This window comes from Eutrigla gurnardus (assembly GCF_963514095.1).
Source record: "Eutrigla gurnardus genome assembly, chromosome: 24".
Lineage (NCBI taxonomy): Eukaryota > Metazoa > Chordata > Actinopteri > Perciformes > Triglidae > Eutrigla > Eutrigla gurnardus.
Genome location: NC_139935.1, coordinates 8,748,767 through 8,768,395, shown reverse-complemented (window position 1 = coordinate 8,768,395; position 19,629 = coordinate 8,748,767). Strand labels below are relative to the sequence as shown.

The window sequence follows — 19,629 nt, the reverse complement described above, 5'->3', positions numbered from 1 at the left end:
CTCGGTGTCACAGTGGGACAGAGACCACATCAGCTTCACCCTTAAGCCACGAGGACACGGGAATGTGATGGAACATGGCTGCAGGCTGTGGTGTTGTAACCATGTGTTCTGGTGTTCATGATGAACTGATGGTGGAATTGTTTTGAGTCCAGTTTGAATCACTGAATAGTTTCATGACATCTTTTTCTCTGGTGTCTGGTGTCTTTTCTCTCTCTCTATTTGATCTTCTATCATCTCTCCAGACTCTGTCAGGCTGCTGAATGGGACTAGTCTGTGCTCAGGCAGACTGGAGGTGAAGTCCAACCAGTCCAACCAGTGGTGGTCCTCAGTGTGTGAAGCTGACTTTGACCAGCAGGATGCAGAGGTGGTCTGTAGGGAGCTTGGCTGTGGGGCTCCTTCAGTCCTCCAGGGGGCACTCTATGGAGACGTGGGGGCTCCAACGTGGACCAAAGAGTTCCAGTGTGGAGGCCATGAGTCTGCTCTCCTGGACTGTAGAAGCTCAGGCTCAGATAGAAACACCTGCTCACCTGGCAAAGCTGTTGGACTCACCTGCTCAGGTAGAAGAGGAGCTGCAGCTTTGATCTGGTTCATTTCTGTTCTCATCAAACTCACTTTGCTCTTTGACTGACGACTCTCTTCTTTCTGTTCAGAGCCTGATGATGTCAGGTTGGTGGGAGGAGCCAGTCGCTGTGCTGGAACACTGGAGATGAGACATCAGGGAGACTGGAGACCAGTGGATCGCTATGACTGGACCCTGAAGGGAGCAGCTGTTGCCTGTAGAGAGCTGGACTGTGGCTCTGCTGTTTCTGTAGTAGAGAGAGAGGAGTCCTCAGACAGACCTGTGTGGAGGATCAGGTCTGACTGTGTTCATTCTGGATCCACTCTGAGGGAGTGTGCAACATCATCCTCCTCTTCCTCCATCCTGAATCTCACCTGCTCAGGTAAGCCCCTCAGTGACATCATCTATGACATCATCAGTAATGTTGCTGTGTGTCACTGCTGCAGGCTGTGGTGTTCTAAACATGTTCTGGTGTTACAGTTTATTTCAATTTCTTTGGCTCATCTCTTGAAACTTTGTTAATATTCTCAGAACCTGATTTGTCTAAATAGCTTCCATGTTCCAACACAACACCATAACTCACCTGCAAAAGGTCAGAACTCACTCAAAACATTGAAGTCGTGCTTCAAAACAAAGTTAGTGTCTCATATAAAAAGTCTCTGCCCTCCAAATGAAAAGTTCCTTTGACCTCATGGAAACAATGGTGGTCAGAATGTTTAGATGTTTTTCAGGACGGCAGTGGAGCCTGGAAATGTTCCTTATATCCACATTTCAGGTTTGTCCTATTTCTTTAGTTGACCCTGAATGTTTCCTCTATTTACCAGTTTAGTGGACGTTAGAAAATACTCCATAGTACATAATGATATTCATGGTATATATGCTGACACATTTAGACAGTTAAACGGACTATTAGGGGTGGGAATCTCTTGGCACCTCATGCTTCGATCCGATTACGATTCAGAGGAATGATTCGATTATAAACCGTTTCTCGATGCAACAATTTTTTTGTGTACATTCCCATGCATGATTTAAAATAAATGAAATATGAGTTTGCTACTAAGAGTTTGCTAGTGACTTCCTACTTTTGTGATCATCATAAAAGAAAACCAACAGGTTAATTACCTTCTCTAATATGTTATTAAAGCCCCAGTCGGCAACATTTTTTTGATCATATTCACTGAAGCCGACACTATGCTCCTCGTGCAAGTAGATCCTGTTATTTGTTTTGCAAAGATCGACAGCACCCGGCTCATCCTGTCCACTCAGCACCCAGGGCTGTGTTCGTGCACACACAGAGTCCCTCCCCCCTCGGGTCGTACCACTATCACAGGGGGGAGGCGGAGGGAAGTAGCAACAAGCTTCCAATTCCTCGGTTAAAAACCGAAACGAGGAGGTCCAAAACAACCAAGGAAAAGAAAACACTGGTGGAAAAGAAGGAAGAAAAGAGAGATTACGACGGTGCCCGTGATTAAACCAGAGTCAACATCGGACCCACGTTTCAAAGGTGGCGTGATCTAAGGGATTTCAAAAGGCACGGAGTGGAGGGGAAGGAGCTCGGTGGTCGTGGGCGAGGAGCGTGAGAGTTGTAAACAATTTACCAGTTTAGTGGACATTAGAAAATACTCCATACAGTGTTTCCCCTATATGCGCATCGCCACTGCAGGTTTGTCAGCGCCACGGCAAAAAGAAAAAAGAAAAAAAAAATCCTGGCCTAATTGGTTTGGAGTCACATTCAGACGCTACCTTGAATTTAAAGTTGCTAGCAGGCAGCTAGGTAAACTTGGCAGCGTGATCTGAAGCTTCCTTGGACCCACCAGCCTACTTACGATCTAGAATCTTTGACTGAAAGAGAAACATTATGTTTCTCCGACACGCACAACTAGTACTACGTTGCTATGTTGTTGCGATGTGCTTCTTTATCCTGATTGGATTATCTCCTGTGGCAGTAAACTCTTGGAACGTCTGTATCTCGAGCTGTCAGCTGGCTCAGCTGTCATTCTGAAGTTATTGAAGTCCGATGATCCTCACCCAGCATCCACCAAGAAACACATTTCTGATGCATGTATTCCTATGGAGATCGAAATTATGTTCTGGTCCCGTTTGAATTGCGCCATGAATTTCACATGTTGTTTGTGGTTTTTAAAGATCATTTTTCATGGAAAAAGAACTCTGTTTGATAATGGTAGTGTAACACCCTTTAGTTACACACACACTGTAATCCCCAATATTCCTAGTTCAACTATGTTGAGCTATACAGTCTGATTGAGTTTTGTAGATGTAGTTCCTTTATTTCACCAGCAGGGTGCGTATTCCACACACGCAAGCGCCGCTCACGCTCGTAGTTCCTTGTATCCCCTGCTTGTTTCTTTCCTTCACTGATGCCGATGAGGACAGAAACTAGCCGAGAAGAGAGCTTGCTAATGTTAATAGCTAGACTAAAAGTGGTTAAAACTTTATTTTGTCTTGAGTTATTGATCCGTGAGGTATCCACAATCCGTGAGGAGGTTTTTTTTTTGGAGTACCGGACATTACCGGGTTGTGTTTTGTCGAGGAAAAACTCCGGTTGGTTTTATTTTGGTGTATGAAACGATTCTGATGGCGAGCCAGAGCCCAAACCCGAGGAACGTGGAGCAGGACACCGGCTTACATGCGTGGAGGGTGTGACGTCGGAACAGCTCATCGTGCATCTGGAGAAAGCATCTATCACACCATACAGTTAAGACTAAAAAAAAAATCACACTACCCGGGTAGATGAACAATTACATGAACAATTGCACTACCATACATTAAAGGACTAATACAAAAACTGTGGACACTGACTAAATTGGACATTTGACTATTTTTGGACTTTATTGGACTTTGTTTGTTTATTATTTTGGGCCCATTATTTCATTTGTACTTTGAACAATATTTTTCTTTTTCATTTGCACTTTGAACAACATTTTTGTGAGTTGTAAATTTGTTTATGCTGTTGGTTACAACTGAGGTTTTGAATGGTAAATACCAGGTTGAATTTACTGGGTTTTGATACATAGAGAAGATTATTAATCCAGTTATAGCTGAGCTAATTCAGTGTCGGTATTAAGAGTGGCTTTCCTGCCAATAAAGAATTGTTTTGTTACTCTTTTCTAAACTGTGGTCCACGTCATTTAAATCCTCCTTGAGCGAAACTATTTCTTCTGATTTTGGCCTAACCTTAAAAGTACATGATAGTCACCTTAGCCCATGTACTGTAGACATGTGCTACAGTAGGTTTTGTGTGAGGCCGCTTTGTGAACTACAGCTCTTCGCTGCTCTCGGCGTGAATGATATCCGTCAGTTTGAGCCAGCGATTCCTCGTCATGTCATCGGACGGGAACCGAAAGCATGAACAGCCGTACCTGCTGGAATGGAACTTTCAAGAACAAAACACACCGGCATCTTCGTTTGATCGGCACTGAATGGCTGTGAGAAAGGGCGATGACTAGGGCTGTAGCAATACACTAATCTCACGATACGTACATGATATTCAGCTCACGATACGATATGTATCACGATATTCAGCCAACAATACGATTCGATTTTAGACGATTCGATTTTATATGCTTTGATACACTAACATCATTTTCTGAAGGATTTTAAAGGGACAGTGTAATTTTTGGTAACATCTTTTGAGTGTTCCATTGACTTGGATTGAATTAATAAAAACTGAAAGAATCAATTACACGATATATGGCTCTGACTGGACAGGGATTCTACAGCTTGCAAATGCTGGACAAAATGAATCAAAGATGTGGTGAGAAAATAAGTTACATTTATTGAAGTACAAACTGTAACTTACAAAGCAAGCACACACACACACGCGCGTGTGCAAGCGCACACACACACACACGCGCGTGTGTGCAAGCGCACACACACACACACAGAGTACGGAGTAGGCTGGCTACGGGGCAGGGGGTGGGGTTTTGGGTGTCTACAGAAACATGGCGTATTCATTTTATGAGGTTATTTACTTATCGATTTATATCGCAGAATTGATCAAATCCCTCATCCCTAGCGATGACGTGACGTCACAAAGCCACGTGTAGTCTTTCTCATTGGGTTTCTCTACAGCCTTAAAACTGAACAATTGCACAACAAACGGTCAAACTCTTCACGTGAACATTTTTAATTTAAATCCACAAACAACATATTTCTAGCAAATAATGACCAGCAAATAATTATTTTAGCTCCATTAATAGAGCTTAATTACAAGCCATTTTCCAGAAAAGCAATGTTGACAGCAATGATCTTTCTTACATTTACCACAAATACTGTTTATATTTGCTTTTTACTTTTAGGTGAAGACGGATCTGAGGAACAAGTTACAGGGAGACCATTTGGCCACTTGTATGCGGATCAGCATAAATGGGCCCCCTATACCCCAATTTAACTACAAAAGAGCTTTGGAGCTTCTTTTTGAAAAGCCAAGAAAAATGAAATGCTCAGGTGCAGAGTGTAGCTCTGGCTTCAGCTACTTGTTTTAATAAATCAGGTTCAATCAAGATTGTTACGCTCGGCTCAGGGCACAACACAAAAAGAGACAGAACAACGGTTTCCATAATAATGATGAATAATATTTATTGAATGTAACCGAAGATAGTCTAGGGGTAGAAATGATCTAATGTATGGATGTGTGTCGGTCATATGTAAGTGTTTAAAAGTGCCGTGGAATGCGGTGTGTCAGCAAAGTGTCCTAACGAGAGAGAGAGAGAGAGCAAGAGCAAAGGAGGGTGAGGGCTTATATGCCTACACCGGCGCCAGGTGAGGCCAATCACCCCTAGGGTGGTCCAGGGGCATAACCCCCCGGAAGAAAGTTTTGAAAAATAACCCTTTAAATGGCTACTTCTGGTGACATTTGGGGGGGGGGGACGTACAGATTGAGCTTCCAAATATGACCTAACAACCAACAGAGTCAAGGCATCTTTGTGACGCCCTCATCTCCCCCTGCGGGCCGCCTGCGGTTTCTCGTGGTGGCCACACGGCTTCAGGTTGACGGCCTACAGTGCGGAGAGTACCTAGCGTTGCTAGGTTACCAACTCTGAGCACCACTGCCATGAATAGATTTAGGGAAAACACTGCTCCATAGTATAATGATATTCATGGTATATATGCCGACACATTTAGACAGTTGAATGGACTATTGTACTCACACCATGAAAGAATTCATACATGTTTTGAAGAGAACAACTATTCAACTGATAGACAACATAATTAGTTTTGATCAGCAAGATATGTTCAATCATTAACGGTGCAAATTGTAGATAATTGTACTCTTTTGCATATATGTGCTAAAATATTTGCAATTTGTTTCAAAGAATGAGAAATGATAATCTGTTGTGAAGCAGTGGCCAGTGGTTTGGAGGTTTACACATGTTGTTTAGTGTAGGGACCTCACCATCAGGACTACAAAAAGCGGCCTACGCAGGCCCAGGAGCCTTCACATGCGGTCAGAACAAAGTGACAAAGGTGATAAAAAACTACAACCGCCATTTTGGCTTTACTTCTCACCCAGGTGCGAAGTGCAACTTCACACAACTGGTGCCCTATTGGCTGACAACCACAAGTACCCCAGGGGGTCCCCGGGAGCAGCCATGAGGCATAAAACCCGGCGCCGCCTTAAAAACGTTCTCTTCCATCGCAACACCACGTTGCAACAGGAGGTGGACTCGTCCACCGCAGCACACCGCTGCAACAGGCACTGCATGAAAAGTCGGATTTTCGTCCCTGTAAACGCCCGAAAATCTCCCTAATTTTCGGGAGTAAACGACAATTTACAGGCTGCGAACGCCGCGTTCGTCTGTGCCGAAAATTGTCGGAAACGAACCACAGCGAAGGCTCTAATTAGCATATGAATAGCGGCGAAACCCCGCCTGGCCAGAGATGGCTTGAATATCCTCCCTCAGGATTGGATGAAACCACTAGTTTTAAACAAGTATAATCGCTCGTGATTGGTTGGCAGATCTGGTCATTATAAATGTAAAGCCAACCCACGTTGGTAGATCTGTCACTATTGGTCAACCTGATGAGTCATTATAAATGTAAACCCCACCCCCGTTGGCAGATGTGTTACTATTGGTCACACTGGGTCTTTTAAACAAGAATAATCACTAGTGATTGGTTAGCAGATCTATCACTATATATATATATATATACATATATACATATATATATATACATACATACACACATATATATATATACATGTGTTTATATATATATATATATATATATATATATATATGTATATTTATACATACACACATTTATTTTTATTTATTTATATATTTATAAATATAAATATGAATGAATTAATTGAGGAAAGGAAAAATTGCCAGGAGGAAGTATTCAAAGAAAGAGCTTTATTGACAACACAACACACAACTGTACAAATTTGCCCACACAACAAACAAATGAACTGGCGACATTCTGTCCGAATTTGGTCAATTTTACAGCCGCCTGCGGTGCGTGGCCCTGTACTTGGGAGTCTTCTCTAATCGCGACTGTAGAGTCGCACAGAGCTCGGTGAGCTCCTGGCTACGAGAGGATGGAGGTCGCACAATCCATCCAGACACCCCGCCAACGACGCCGTCCTCCTCCTCATCAGACATCATGTCTGTGGTGGCGCACTTCCAACGGTCCGCCTCATCGCCAGCAAGCACACTCCGTCTCGCTTCCAGCAGCTGTAAAACAATCAATAAAGACAATCAGTACTGCGCGATGCACTGCGCATGGACACAAAACATCTATTAATGCACCTGAAAAATAGGTTTAGGTAGGTTTGGTCACATTGACCAAAAACGGATCTAATAAGTCTTACCCTCTTTCTCCTGGAACGACTCCGAGCTGACGTCTTCACAGCTTCCGCCTGCGATGCGAGATCAGGCTGTGTGTGTCTGAAGCTCCTGCGTACCGTTTCATAGTATGTCTTACAGGCAGCTGGAAAACAATTAAATGAGCGGTATGAATACAGTTAAGATCGGTATCTACTGTTAACGCATCTATTTCCTTATACAGCAGAATGAAAGCATATTCTTTAAATCGTACCCTTACTCCGGTTCGTAGCGCCTACAATTCGTCTCCGAGTTGTGAAGACGGCGTACTGCTTCCTGTAAAAGACCAACATACACTTAACAAAGCAACTTAACGTTACACTGGTTCCTCTCTCTTGTTCTTTTACAAGGCTACTATGCTACTTTTAGCTTGGACTATTAGCGTTTAAGCTACTTTTAGCTTGGGCTTGCTTTGCTAATTTTAGCTTAGCTAGCAGTCACCCAACATATTCTTACCGCAATCATCCTGAGAGTCTCCAGCAGTCCTGGGACATCCTGAGAGTCTCCAGCAGTCCTGGATATAAGAATTATAACATTTAAACCACATTTTCTTAAGTGAAGCCTCTCAGAGCAGCATCCCTCCTGCCGGTGAACGTCTCGTCATCGTTCCCCCCACTGAATGAGGCGCCCGGTGTCTGCCGTCCCTTTAGCGGACAACGGTGCACGGCGTTATTAATCACCGTTAGTAAATATATAACCACGGTTTAACATAAGCACTATATTATTAGTTAACGTCGGTAAAAACGGCACATTTTCCGCTTCGCTTGCGCTCGCTAACCCCTAAATGGTAAATTAGCGTCAGTAGGCTAGCCGGCTGGCAGGACCTTCGATTCGTAACGTTAACGTACAATGCCAACAACAATAAAGTAACGTTCATTATCAATACGATTTAAAAGTCAGCTGGAAACGTAAAAGTCATGTTACAGTATACTTACATGTGTACGCGGTTTGTGTCGGGCTCCTCGCCAGAATCACCGCAGTCGTCCGCCATTATCCAAAACTTGTGAAGTCAGACGAGCCGCATTGCATTTTGGGAAGTTGAGTAGATTTAGCAAGGTCCGCTGTACTCAGAAATTCTTGCCAATGCAGTATACATCCGGGCATTTCTCGCGTGCACAAATTCACATACTATTGTATGTGAACGCACTACGTACTCAAATTTACGTCACAATTAAGTACGAGTAGGACGTTAGTATGGCATTTCGAACACAGCCGAGATCTATGATCTATGAACCCATCCTTGACCCTCAGAACTACGACCAGCCATTATAAAGCAGTTTATAGTTGTTAATGTTGTGTCAAAAGGTACTGCATTTAAACATGTTACTGCGCAAGTTTCCTGGCTTCATCCCCATCCGGACAGACATTTTAATGGAAAGCCAATAGAAGTTTGGAGCTTGCAGGGAACAGACACGTCATACCCAGCATCATTTCTGCCTGTTGAGCGCATTGCTGGGAGATGTGTGCTTAACACATCCACTGTGCATTTAAGCACAGAAAGGGTCACTGTAGTCATGCCACTATGCACAGTGGTTGAGCTCTAGGAGACTGTGATGTTGTTTGCATGAATGTACATTTTACCTTTGTGGCAAAGCCTGATTAAAAGTAATTGTTGAAGCAAATTGTTTTGTGTATCTTTGAATGAAGATGAAATTAAGTTATATCTTTGAATGAAGATGAACTGAAGTTAACACCTTTCAGAAAAATGTCACCTGGGGGAAAACTCCCCCTGCTACCCTGATTTGCATTTGTATAGCTCACAGCATTTTCATTTACATGTTAAAGCCTCCCCTAGGATTACGGGGAGGGGGGTCATGGGGGGACAACTGCCAAGCAAGGCCCACGTCAATTCCCGGCAATTTACGTCAGTTTTCGGTGTTTCCTGCAAATTGCCGTTTGCAGTCGTAAACCTGAACTTCCACGTCAATTTACAGGGCCGCTAACTGACGAAAATCCCACTTTTCATGCAGTGAGGAGACCAACTTTTAACGTCTGCAGCGTTTCCTTTGTCTGAGGCCACAGTCTTTTCCCAAACTCGCTGGACGAGCAACAGACTGTTCCCCCCCATTTTCCACGACTCGCCCCTTTTCTTTTACTCCTTTTTGGGGTCCTGAGAGATCGCAGCACCCGCGCGATTCTTTGTTTGCCTGCAGAAGTAACTTTATTTCAGCGACCAGCCGGAAGGATAACTTCTACGACCCGCTCCTGTCTGAAGTCAGCTGACTAAATCGCCAAGCCGTGCAATTCTATTGTTGTCCGCGGAAGGAAGCAACACAAACTGTTTTCTTCATTCGAGTCGATCATCGAGAAGCATTACTGCTACGCCCCGCTCTCGTCTGGACTCAGCCGACTCGTCGCGTCCCCCGCTGCTGCCGTGGACTCGCAAACCACAAGCCGCCGGGGCGTCAAGAAGCACCGCCCCCGCACAAGACGGACTTACGCACATCGACAAAGTAAGAGGCTATCAGTCTGGGCAGAGACATAAGTTTGATAGTGTAGGAGGTGCTTGTAATTCTTGTTAACGTGTTTTAAGTTTTGATCACGGACCGCCGAGCCCGTTGCTTTCTGTGTTGTTGTATTGAATTGCGCGCATTCTCTCTCTTTGTTCCGGCTAACGCACATGTGCACACACATACACCGCCCCCACACGTATCCTCCGCCAGCTGTTTCCGTCTCCGGACGCCAAGGAAATAGCTCCATCTGGTGACTGTACATGGCTATATCTCTCTCTCTCTCTCTCCCTCTCTCGCTATTCTATCTGACGTCAGCGGCTCCGCCCCTGAACGCTGTGAGGTATAGCTCCACCTGGTGGTCGCACCCAGGCAACTCTATCTCTCTCTCTCTCTCTCTCTCCACACACACACACACAACCACACACTCCACGTGTGTCTCTTCCTTTGTTTAGCTTAGCTTTGTGTGTTAGGTAGTTAGGTGATAATGCTTTGTTAATTGCAGTGTTATTGATTGTCATCATTATTACTGATTTTAATAAATCTTATTATATTATAACTAGCGGTCTCTTGTGCTTGTTGTGTATATGTCACTGGATAACAGCAGGTTGTGAAGGCTAGTGCTTGAATTTCACGCCTTTTTAATTGTTCAACTGTTTTTATACTTCTATGCCAATGATCACGATGATTGGCATGTGAGTATAAAACCTTTATATTGAGACTGAATACAGTTTTAGGTTATCTTTTCCCTGATCCCAGGGTGGTGCCCCGTTTATTCATGATTATATCATGATAATATATTAAATATAATTATTGATATCGATAGTCATATTGACATTAACTGTTGATAACCACATCTGCTCCTGCTACTACCCCAACATTAGAAAATATTCATTATCTTTTGAGAATTGTGGCAAAGCAATTGAGAAAAACTGTAAATGATGAACTGATGGTGGAATTGTTTTGAGTCCAGTTTGAATCACTGAATAGTTTCATGACATCTTTTTCTCTGGTGTCTGGTGTCTTTTCTCTCTCTCTATTTGATCTTCTATCATCTCTCCAGACTCTGTCAGGCTGCTGAATGGGACTAGTCTGTGCTCAGGCAGACTGGAGGTGAAGTCCAACCAGTCCAACCAGTGGTGGTCCTCAGTGTGTGAAGCTGACTTTGACCAGCAGGATGCAGAGGTGGTCTGTAGGGAGCTTGGCTGTGGGGCTCCTTCAGTCCTCCAGGGGGCGCTCTATGGAGACGTGGGGGCTCCAACGTGGACCAAAGAGTTCCAGTGTGGAGGCCATGAGTCTGCTCTCCTGGACTGTAGAAGCTCAGGCTCAGATAGAAACACCTGCTCACCTGGCAAAGCTGTTGGACTCACCTGCTCAGGTAGAAGAGGAGCTGCAGCTTTGATCTGGTTCATTTCTGTTCTCATCAAACTCACTTTGCTCTTTGACTGACGACTCTCTTCTTTCTGTTCAGAGCCTGATGATGTCAGGTTGGTGGGAGGAGCCAGTCGCTGTGCTGGAACACTGGAGGTGAGACAGGGAGACTGGAGACCAGTGTATGGCTATTACTGGACCCTGAAGGAAGCAGCTGTTGTCTGTAGAGAGCTGGACTGTGGCTCTGCTGTTTCTGTAGGACGGAGAGAGGAGTCCTCATTCAGACCTGTGTGGAGGATCAGGTCTGACTGTGTTCATTCTGGATCCACTCTGAGGGAGTGTGCAACATCAGTCTCCTCTTCCTCCATCCTGAATCTCACCTGCTCAGGTAAGCCCCTCAGTGACATCATCTATGACATCATCTATGACAGCAGTGTTCCCAGTATGTTCCTTCCTCTGTCCCAGTGACAGTCAGTGGTTTCCACTGGACTGAACTGTAAAGTCCTCCAGGACAATGACGTCCTAGAATGTAGAGAAGTGGGCTGGTTTCTGGAAGCTTCAGACCCTCCATAGACTGCTGAGCTTCACCTGGCAGACTTGTGACATCACTTCCTGTTTCCACAGCGTATCTTGATCTCATTCTAATGTTTAACGCTAGATTATGGGCTGTAAGTCTCATGTTGTGCAATAAAAGTTTTCAAACATATCTTTTGTGTTTGATAATAATAATAACCATAATTATAATGACAATAATAAAGGTTATTTATAGCACTTATCAAAACAAGTAGTTACATCATGCTTTACGAGGCAGACATCAAAAGAGGAAAGGAGAGAATAAAATGCAACATACACACATTTCCAGATATTTATGAACAAATCTGAATAAATCCAAATGAATTCTTAAAAAATATATCAATCTGAACGTGTTCACAAACTACAGGTAGCATCTAACAGGATGTAACTGTTTCTATGACTTCCTGTGACGTCTATGAAGGCTGCTGGAAAGTGTTGGACTGCACGGCAGCTTTTAGGCTCCGCCTCCTGCTGCTGCCGCCTGATCTCGTCTACTTTCCAGGCGAGGAGCAGTTCATCTCCAACGAGCCTCATGTGACCGTTCATCATCTCTCTGTCTTTACAGACCTGCTGCTGCAGCCAAACATCTCCGTGTCCTCCTCCATGGACGGGGTCTCCGAGGCCCAGCAGCAGGGGTTTCAGGCGTTCAGGCGCTCCACCTTCATCGTCTTCTGCTCCGTCCAGCCACAGTACCCAGGAGGCTCCTTCCAGCTCACCTTCACCTCCTCCAACTCAGCACACAACTACACCCAGCCAGCTGTCAATCACACTGCCCACTTCCTGTTTCCTGCTGCAGAGCCCGCCCACCAGGGACGCTACAGCTGTGTTTATCACGTCCATGTTCTTTCTCATAACTTCTCCTCTGAGAGCCGTCTGCTCTCTGTCACTGTCGTAGGTAAGCTGACTGTTCAATTCCTGATTAGCATGACTGGAAGAAGTGAAATGTAATAATATTCTTTTAGATTTAGGTTTAATCCCACAGACACAAAAAGAATGTGGCTGCAGCTGAAAATGAAGCAGAAGAATATTGTGCAAACAGGCAGCCTAAGACATATGGTTTTAATCTGATGCCAGATTGCCAGTCTGCCCATGCTCGGCAATAAACTCCTTTCTGATTCTGATTCTGAACATCGTGTCCCGACGTCAGGCTGCTCCAATCAATGTGCTTCCATATCTATTAGGTGGAAGTTTAGGTTCACTGTCTTTGTGGAACAGAGGACCCAGAGTGTCCCTCTTCTCAGGCTTAACAAACTCAGAGTTTGAACTAAACCTGCTTTCTGGAATCCAGCCCTGATCTAGTGAACAAAGTGAAACCAGGTCTGTAAATGGTGACAGCAAACAATGGACTGGAGGACAGAATGCCAGGTCCCTAGTTTGTGTTGAATGGCAGCTGTTGGAGTCATGATGAGTCATGTGATGACTGTCCATGTGTTTGATCATCAGATCTGAGACCTGTCATCATCAGATTGGTCACCGTGCCGCTGATTCTGCTGTCGGCGCAGGTCGGCCTTTACTTCTACTGTAAGGTACTGACACATGTCTGTTGTTGAGAGCACTGACTCAGTCTGTGTTCATTGACCTGGAGAGAGGAGCCATGCAGGAAGTCACATGTCTGTGTGCTGTCACGTCTCTCCAGGCCAGCAGGGGGCAGAAGCCGGGCAGACGGGAGGACGTGGAGCCGGATTACTACAACCTGGGCGTTGGTGCAGCTGAAGGAGGGCCGACTGAACAGGAAGGAGCTCGGGGAGCAGAGTAGCACCTCCAAGGAGCTCCTCTCACATCCACATGGGTTTCTAACACACCGACACCAGCTCATGTTCATACGCATGTTCCTCTGGAAATATGACTGATCACATTTCTACTATATTGTTATTACTCTGGACATGAAAAGATGTCCATGTTGAAGTGGGGGGTTTGGAGCTAGGTGCTATCTCTGAAGCGTGAGGATCTGCTGGTGATGCTTCTGTACCTCTTCCCTGATGGTAAAAGAGTGAACAGGTGATGTGCTGGGTGGGAGGGGTCAGTGGGGAGCTGTTCTCCTTCACCCTGGTAAGCACCCCGCCGCTTTCCTGATGTTTTGATGGTGGAGCAGCCTTCTGACATCATGCTCTGAGATTGAAAAGGGTGGACCAGCCAACCTAGGGTGGAGAGACTGAGAGAGCTGGTCTGAGCTTCACTGGTCTCCAATCTACAGTAGAAATGACAAAATTACAATCCCATCTCCACATTAATAACCTGTTTGAGCCCCTCCAGTCTGGTGTTCTCCACTGGCTTCCCATCTAGAAGGCACTCCACCATCTGGCCCCCCCTCATCTCCCTGACCTCACCCCCCCCCTACCAACCCTCGCGGGCCCTCAGATCCACATCAGCCGGTCTCCTCTCCATCCACAAATCCAACCTCCGCAGCTTCGGGGCCAGAGGCTTCTCCAGGGCAGCTCCCAGGCTCTGGGACTCCCTTCCCCAAACCATCGGTGATTCTGAGTCCCTCACCATATTCCAGTCCCGCCTCCAAACCCATCTTCTTTCTTTCATTGTTTTGTCTGATGGTCTGTTTATCTCTCGTCTGTAAAGCGTCTTTGGGTTCAGAAAAGCGTGATATAAATTGAATGTGTTATTATTATTATTAGAAATCCTTCAGCCTCTCAGGAAGGGGGGCTCACATGATGCTTGGTCTTGTAGTTAGTGATTGTGTGCCGGCCCTGCCAAACCCCCTTAAAGTCATGGACTTGGAGCTTGTTTTCAGGTGTGACTCTAGAAGTGGCTTCAGCTGTTTGAGCTGCCTTTTGAAGTTGCTATTTAAGGAGTTTGTATTGGTCTTTGTCGCCACATTGAAATGCAGCATTTGTCTCACTGCATAGGCGCCTTACTTCCTTGTTGAAGCGAGGCTTGTTGTTGCTATGGTAACAGGTTTCTTCATGGAGACGTGGTTGAAATGTCCCAGCACCAGGACTGCAGAGTCCTGTTGGAGGTCCCAGAGACTGTTTTCACACCGACTTCATCTGTTAGTCACATGTCATGACTTCACGTCAGCGCCCCCTTGTGGTTCACATGGCTCATTGTTGTTGTGAAGTCGATTTGGGCAGCAGGACACATTTAATTGAAGAGAATTACAATGAACAGCTTATTTTTGTGATGAACCAATATTCATATTTCATAAGAATTCTGCTTCATTTTGTACATAAAGTGTTGACTTAATGTTGTACTTTATAAACAAGTATTTGATTTTGTATTTCAGGATTTTACTCTTATTAATCATTTTTCTTATTTCATAACAATTGTACTTGATTTTGCTATTTTTTATAAGTTTTGAGCTCATTTGACTTAGTTTAAGGAATGTTGTTGTTTATCGTGACTTTTTATTCATGACGATGTTTTATATGATGAGAAGAGAAAGCAAAAAGCAAAATGAAACAAAAATGCCAAAAAACTAACAAATATGAGGCCATGGGATGATCAGTAAATCCAAGGTAAATTTCAAAATAAAAGTCTGTATATAGAATAATGATGAAGCATCTGTCTCAGGGAGTTTGCTCATTTTTGTACTGAACAGATTTTGAAGAGAAATATGGTCATAACTAAGCAAACAATCTGAATAAACATAAGAAACATATGCAGCAGGTCGATGCAGTTGAAGTAGAACATTGAAATCTTGACTTTGTATATTTGTTTTGGAATTACAATCGACCACAAATCTCTCATTTCATGTTTCTATGTTCCATTTTCTGCCTATATTTGATTTCTAGACTATTTCATGTGGTACGTTGTGGTTTTGAAGTGCTGTGATTTAGTTTTGGACACATTTAAGGAGCTTTGTTGGAGGAGCCTGAGATCTGTTCAGCGTGTTGGTTTGTTTGAGATTTGTGAAGACAGACTAAAGAGAAGACAGACTACAGACTTCACTATTTATTCACAATTCTATCATGAAGTCAAAGCAAGAGCTCAAGGACTGTTTGTGTTTGGAAAATGCTGGTGCATGGCAGTGATAGTAGTCCCAGTGTTTGGACTTAAAACCTGATGCATGAATCACCCAGGTGTTCATGCGGATGGTAATCTATGGTCCAGTGAACTAGCAGTGCTAGCAGGCTCAGTGTAACGGTAAGGCTCACATCATCAACAGTGTTCCAGTCAATAGAACGGAGCAAAGCTCCCCATAGTACAAGAATAACATGGAACAGGGCTCTTAGTGGTGAAGTCCAACATGGAGGAATCCTCACATCCAACGACTGCTCCTCTGGAATCTTTGTGCAAATGAAAATAAATACATATATATTACATCATGTGATGTATCTGTCTGTTTTTTCACGTGACACTCTCTGAAATGAACGGCTACATGTTGACACATTTAGCTCCTAACGGTTAAAAAAGTGGTGAGTATTTAAAAGTCACTTTTTACCATATTTACAGCAATATTTGTGAACTTTGTCATATTGTTTGTTTTTGTGTTCCAGCTGAGAGCAAACAGCTGACGAGTTGGCAGAGAGCATTCTGGGACCAAACAGTTCCTCCAATCAAAAGTCCAAAGTCTGTCTCCGTTTCCGATTGGTCTCTTTAATGTTGTAAAGAAATGTTTGACTCCAACGTGTCAAATCATTGTTCTCAATCACTTTGCCAGTTTTTAAATTCAAGTACTTTCACGTCATCATGTGATCAGTCTTGGACCACTTTGAGTGGAATCTATCATTTATAAATATAATATTAAGGAATAAATAATGGCAGTAATAAGATAAAAAGACACTTGTGATGGTATTTTCAGTTTACTGAGATGGGGTCCGACTCCCTGTGGTGTCCTGCTTATTATTATTGTTATTATTGCTATATATACTGTCTGATATGTGTGCGATGGTCATGTTGCCATGACAACAACGGAGAAATGACCGGACGGGCGACATCTTGGGCCAAATGCCAATGTCCCCCCTAAGGTCTAAGACCTGAACCCTCAGGGACCTAACGTGAACGCGCATCCAAGTGCGTGAGTCCGTGAGGGGGGATGTCGGGATTGGGCTTTTGTTTCGATGCTAGCTAGCTACACAAGTAGCCGTTAAAAGGAGTGGAACTGAACAACTCCACCCAAACACCACGGAGGCACACTGGCCAATCACAGCGCAGCAGGGTGAGCCTAGGCGGAAGTGGGCGGGGCCAAAACGTCGTGCGGGAAACGGTGGCTCCAGGCCGTAGTTTGTTGTTTGTAATGTGTAGCGGAGTGTTTTCTCCAACGTTTCACCGGACTGAATATGGAGAAGACAACATGGCGTCTTTTTTTTTTACTTTATTGACATCTCGTTCTCCTCTTCTCTCACATAACTGAATCGATTTCGGTTCTAGCTCCCATTTAATGGACATTACTTATCAAAATATAAAGCATGATTAGGATTACACTTAATTAAATATTTCAAAATATTTTTTCAGTCAAACTACCATTGTCAAATGTTTTCTACAGTTTTTTATTTATGCGCGCTCTCGCTTTCTTCCTCTTACCTGAGTAGCTGCTTTCACTCGCCATCGATTGCAACTATTAAGCAGCTTTTATCGATCATTAATGTTCATAGATTGTATTATTCCTCTGACCACGGAACACCAGCACCTTCACCGCGGAGACGACGGAGGAAATCGGCCGTCGGAGGAGCTACATTATTCACATACATGGAATTTGGATTTCCCTCTGAAGTAAGTAATATCACTTATCTGGTTTAAATAAGTTCTTCTATTATTTGATTATCAATAGACAGGCATATGCATGCATAAACAAAATCAACAGACATGTAGGCTAATATAAGCCGTTTTAATATCATGTATGAGTTTAGTGGGATAAAAAAAACAAGTAGTGGGCTATTAGTGAATCATTTATTAGACAAATAATCCATGTTATATATACAGGTTGCAATACGTGTATGATAAGAAATAAGTACTGTTCATCAACAAATTAACAGGAAAACATTCAGAATAAATGTAATATATTGTGTTTTCTGTTACAGGTTGGTGCCAGAGGGCTGTACTGCAGGTCAAACCTCATGTTCCCCCGCTGGGGGAGGGGATTTAAGGAAGGACCTCCGTCTTTCAAGGCGTTCCAAGGAGAACCTCGTCCACTGCTTACTAACAGAACATACCTTATATATAGTTTACGTAATTTCTCCGGCGGCTGAGGAAGTTAAAGGTCTCCCCCTCCATCCTGAGGACCTTCTACTCCGCAGCCATTGAGAGCATCCTCACAGGTTGTACCTCAGCCTGCTATGGAAGCTGCACTGCACGGGACCGAGCTGCATTGCAGAGGGTATCAAGGCATCCCTCACCACGCTGGAGGAAACGTACAGCAAGAGGGTGAGGCTGAGAGCCAGGAAAATCTCTTCTTTACCCTGCTGCAGTCGGGCAGACGTCAACGCTGCATAAAGGCCAGGACAGACACTGAGGAAGAGCTTTTTCCTGCAGGCAGTCAGACTTCTCAACCCTGATGGACTTTAATTGGCACTTTATGCACTTAAAAAAAAACACATGCAATTTTTTCTATAGCATCGCCTTAGGTAGATGCCTGTTTTTTTTAAATACATTAAATTACATTGCTCTGGAGGAGAGACCCTGCTGCAGTGGTTGGCATCATGGCTGAGGAGATGGGGTGTAGTGGGGTAATAGCAGGTCTTTGCTCCATCACCTCATCCATGACAACAAACACTTCCAGTGTGCAGCAGTGACCTCTCCTCCCTCAGTGCTGACACTGTCAGTTCCTTTAAACAACATATACAAACACTTCTTGTAATCATTGTTTAGATCAACTATTCACCACTAGTCATATATTATAATATGTACTGTAATACTGTTCCACATGGGACCAACTTAATGGACTCTGATGTTTTAACACATTGTAGATATTACCCAGCACCGACTTTGCCTGATTATTAATAAGAAAGACAACATCATCTTGTTTCTTTTATGCTTCACATCAAGCATGTAGAGTTCAATACTTTAAACTGCTTCCAACTCACCTTGTATTTCTGCTTGAGGGTCTCCCACTTCTTCTTAGCTCATCCAGCTCCACCTTCCCTCCACCCCTGTTCTTTAAGAAACATCCTATATGAAGAACAGTACATAGAAAAGTGTTACAGCACATTGATGATTTCTTGCTGTTCAACAGAACGTTTCAGGTAGACATCTCAGGAGAGCAGGACATCTCCCATCTATATACGCTGGTGTTCAACCTTATACCATTGAGTAGCTAAATATGCACCAGTAGTACTTAAGCCCTGCATATGAGAATTATAACATTTAACACCACATTTTCTTAAATGAAGCCTCTCAGAGCAGCATTCCTCCTGCCGGTGAACTTCTCCTCATCGTTCCCTCCACCGGATGAGGCGCTCGGTGTCTGCATCCCTCCCTTTAACGAACAACGATGCACCGTGTTATTTACCACCGTTAGTAAATATATAACCACGTTTTAACATAAGCACTATCTTTTTAGTTAACGTCGGTAAAAACGGCACATTTGCCGCTTCGGTTACGCTCGCTAACCTCTGTGGTAAATTACCGTCTGTAGGCTAGCCGGCTAGCAGGACCTTCGATTCGTAACGTTAACGTACAATTCCAACAACAATAAAGTAACGTTCATTATCAATACGATTTAAAAGTCAGCTGGAAACATAAAAATCATGTTACAGTATACTTACATGTGTACGCGGTTTGTTGCTGACTGTCGCCAGAATCACCGCAATCGTCCGCCATTATCCAAAACTTTTCAGAAGTCAGACGAGTCGCAATGCATTTTGGGAAGTTGAGTTTATCCGTGTTTTAGGTCACTTCCGTTGTGGCTTTTGTATTTGTGTTGTGACTTTTGTAT

The 19,629-nt window shown here is 43.9% G+C and overlaps 1 protein-coding gene across 1 annotated transcript in view; it reads left to right on the top strand.

Moving 5' to 3' along the window:
• The window catches only part of LOC311010051 (scavenger receptor cysteine-rich type 1 protein M130-like), a gene marked incomplete at its 3' end in the record, with an annotated part of 294,749 nt that overhangs the window by 28,294 nt on the left and 246,826 nt on the right, over positions 1 to 19,629 (top strand). Inside the window, exons 8-11 of the mRNA XM_084004529.1 lie at positions 243 to 557; positions 651 to 941; positions 10,924 to 11,238; positions 11,332 to 11,619. Coding sequence (XP_083860655.1) covers positions 243 to 557; positions 651 to 941; positions 10,924 to 11,238; positions 11,332 to 11,619 — 1,209 coding nt within the window. The remainder of the gene's footprint in view (positions 1 to 242; positions 558 to 650; positions 942 to 10,923; positions 11,239 to 11,331; positions 11,620 to 19,629) is intronic.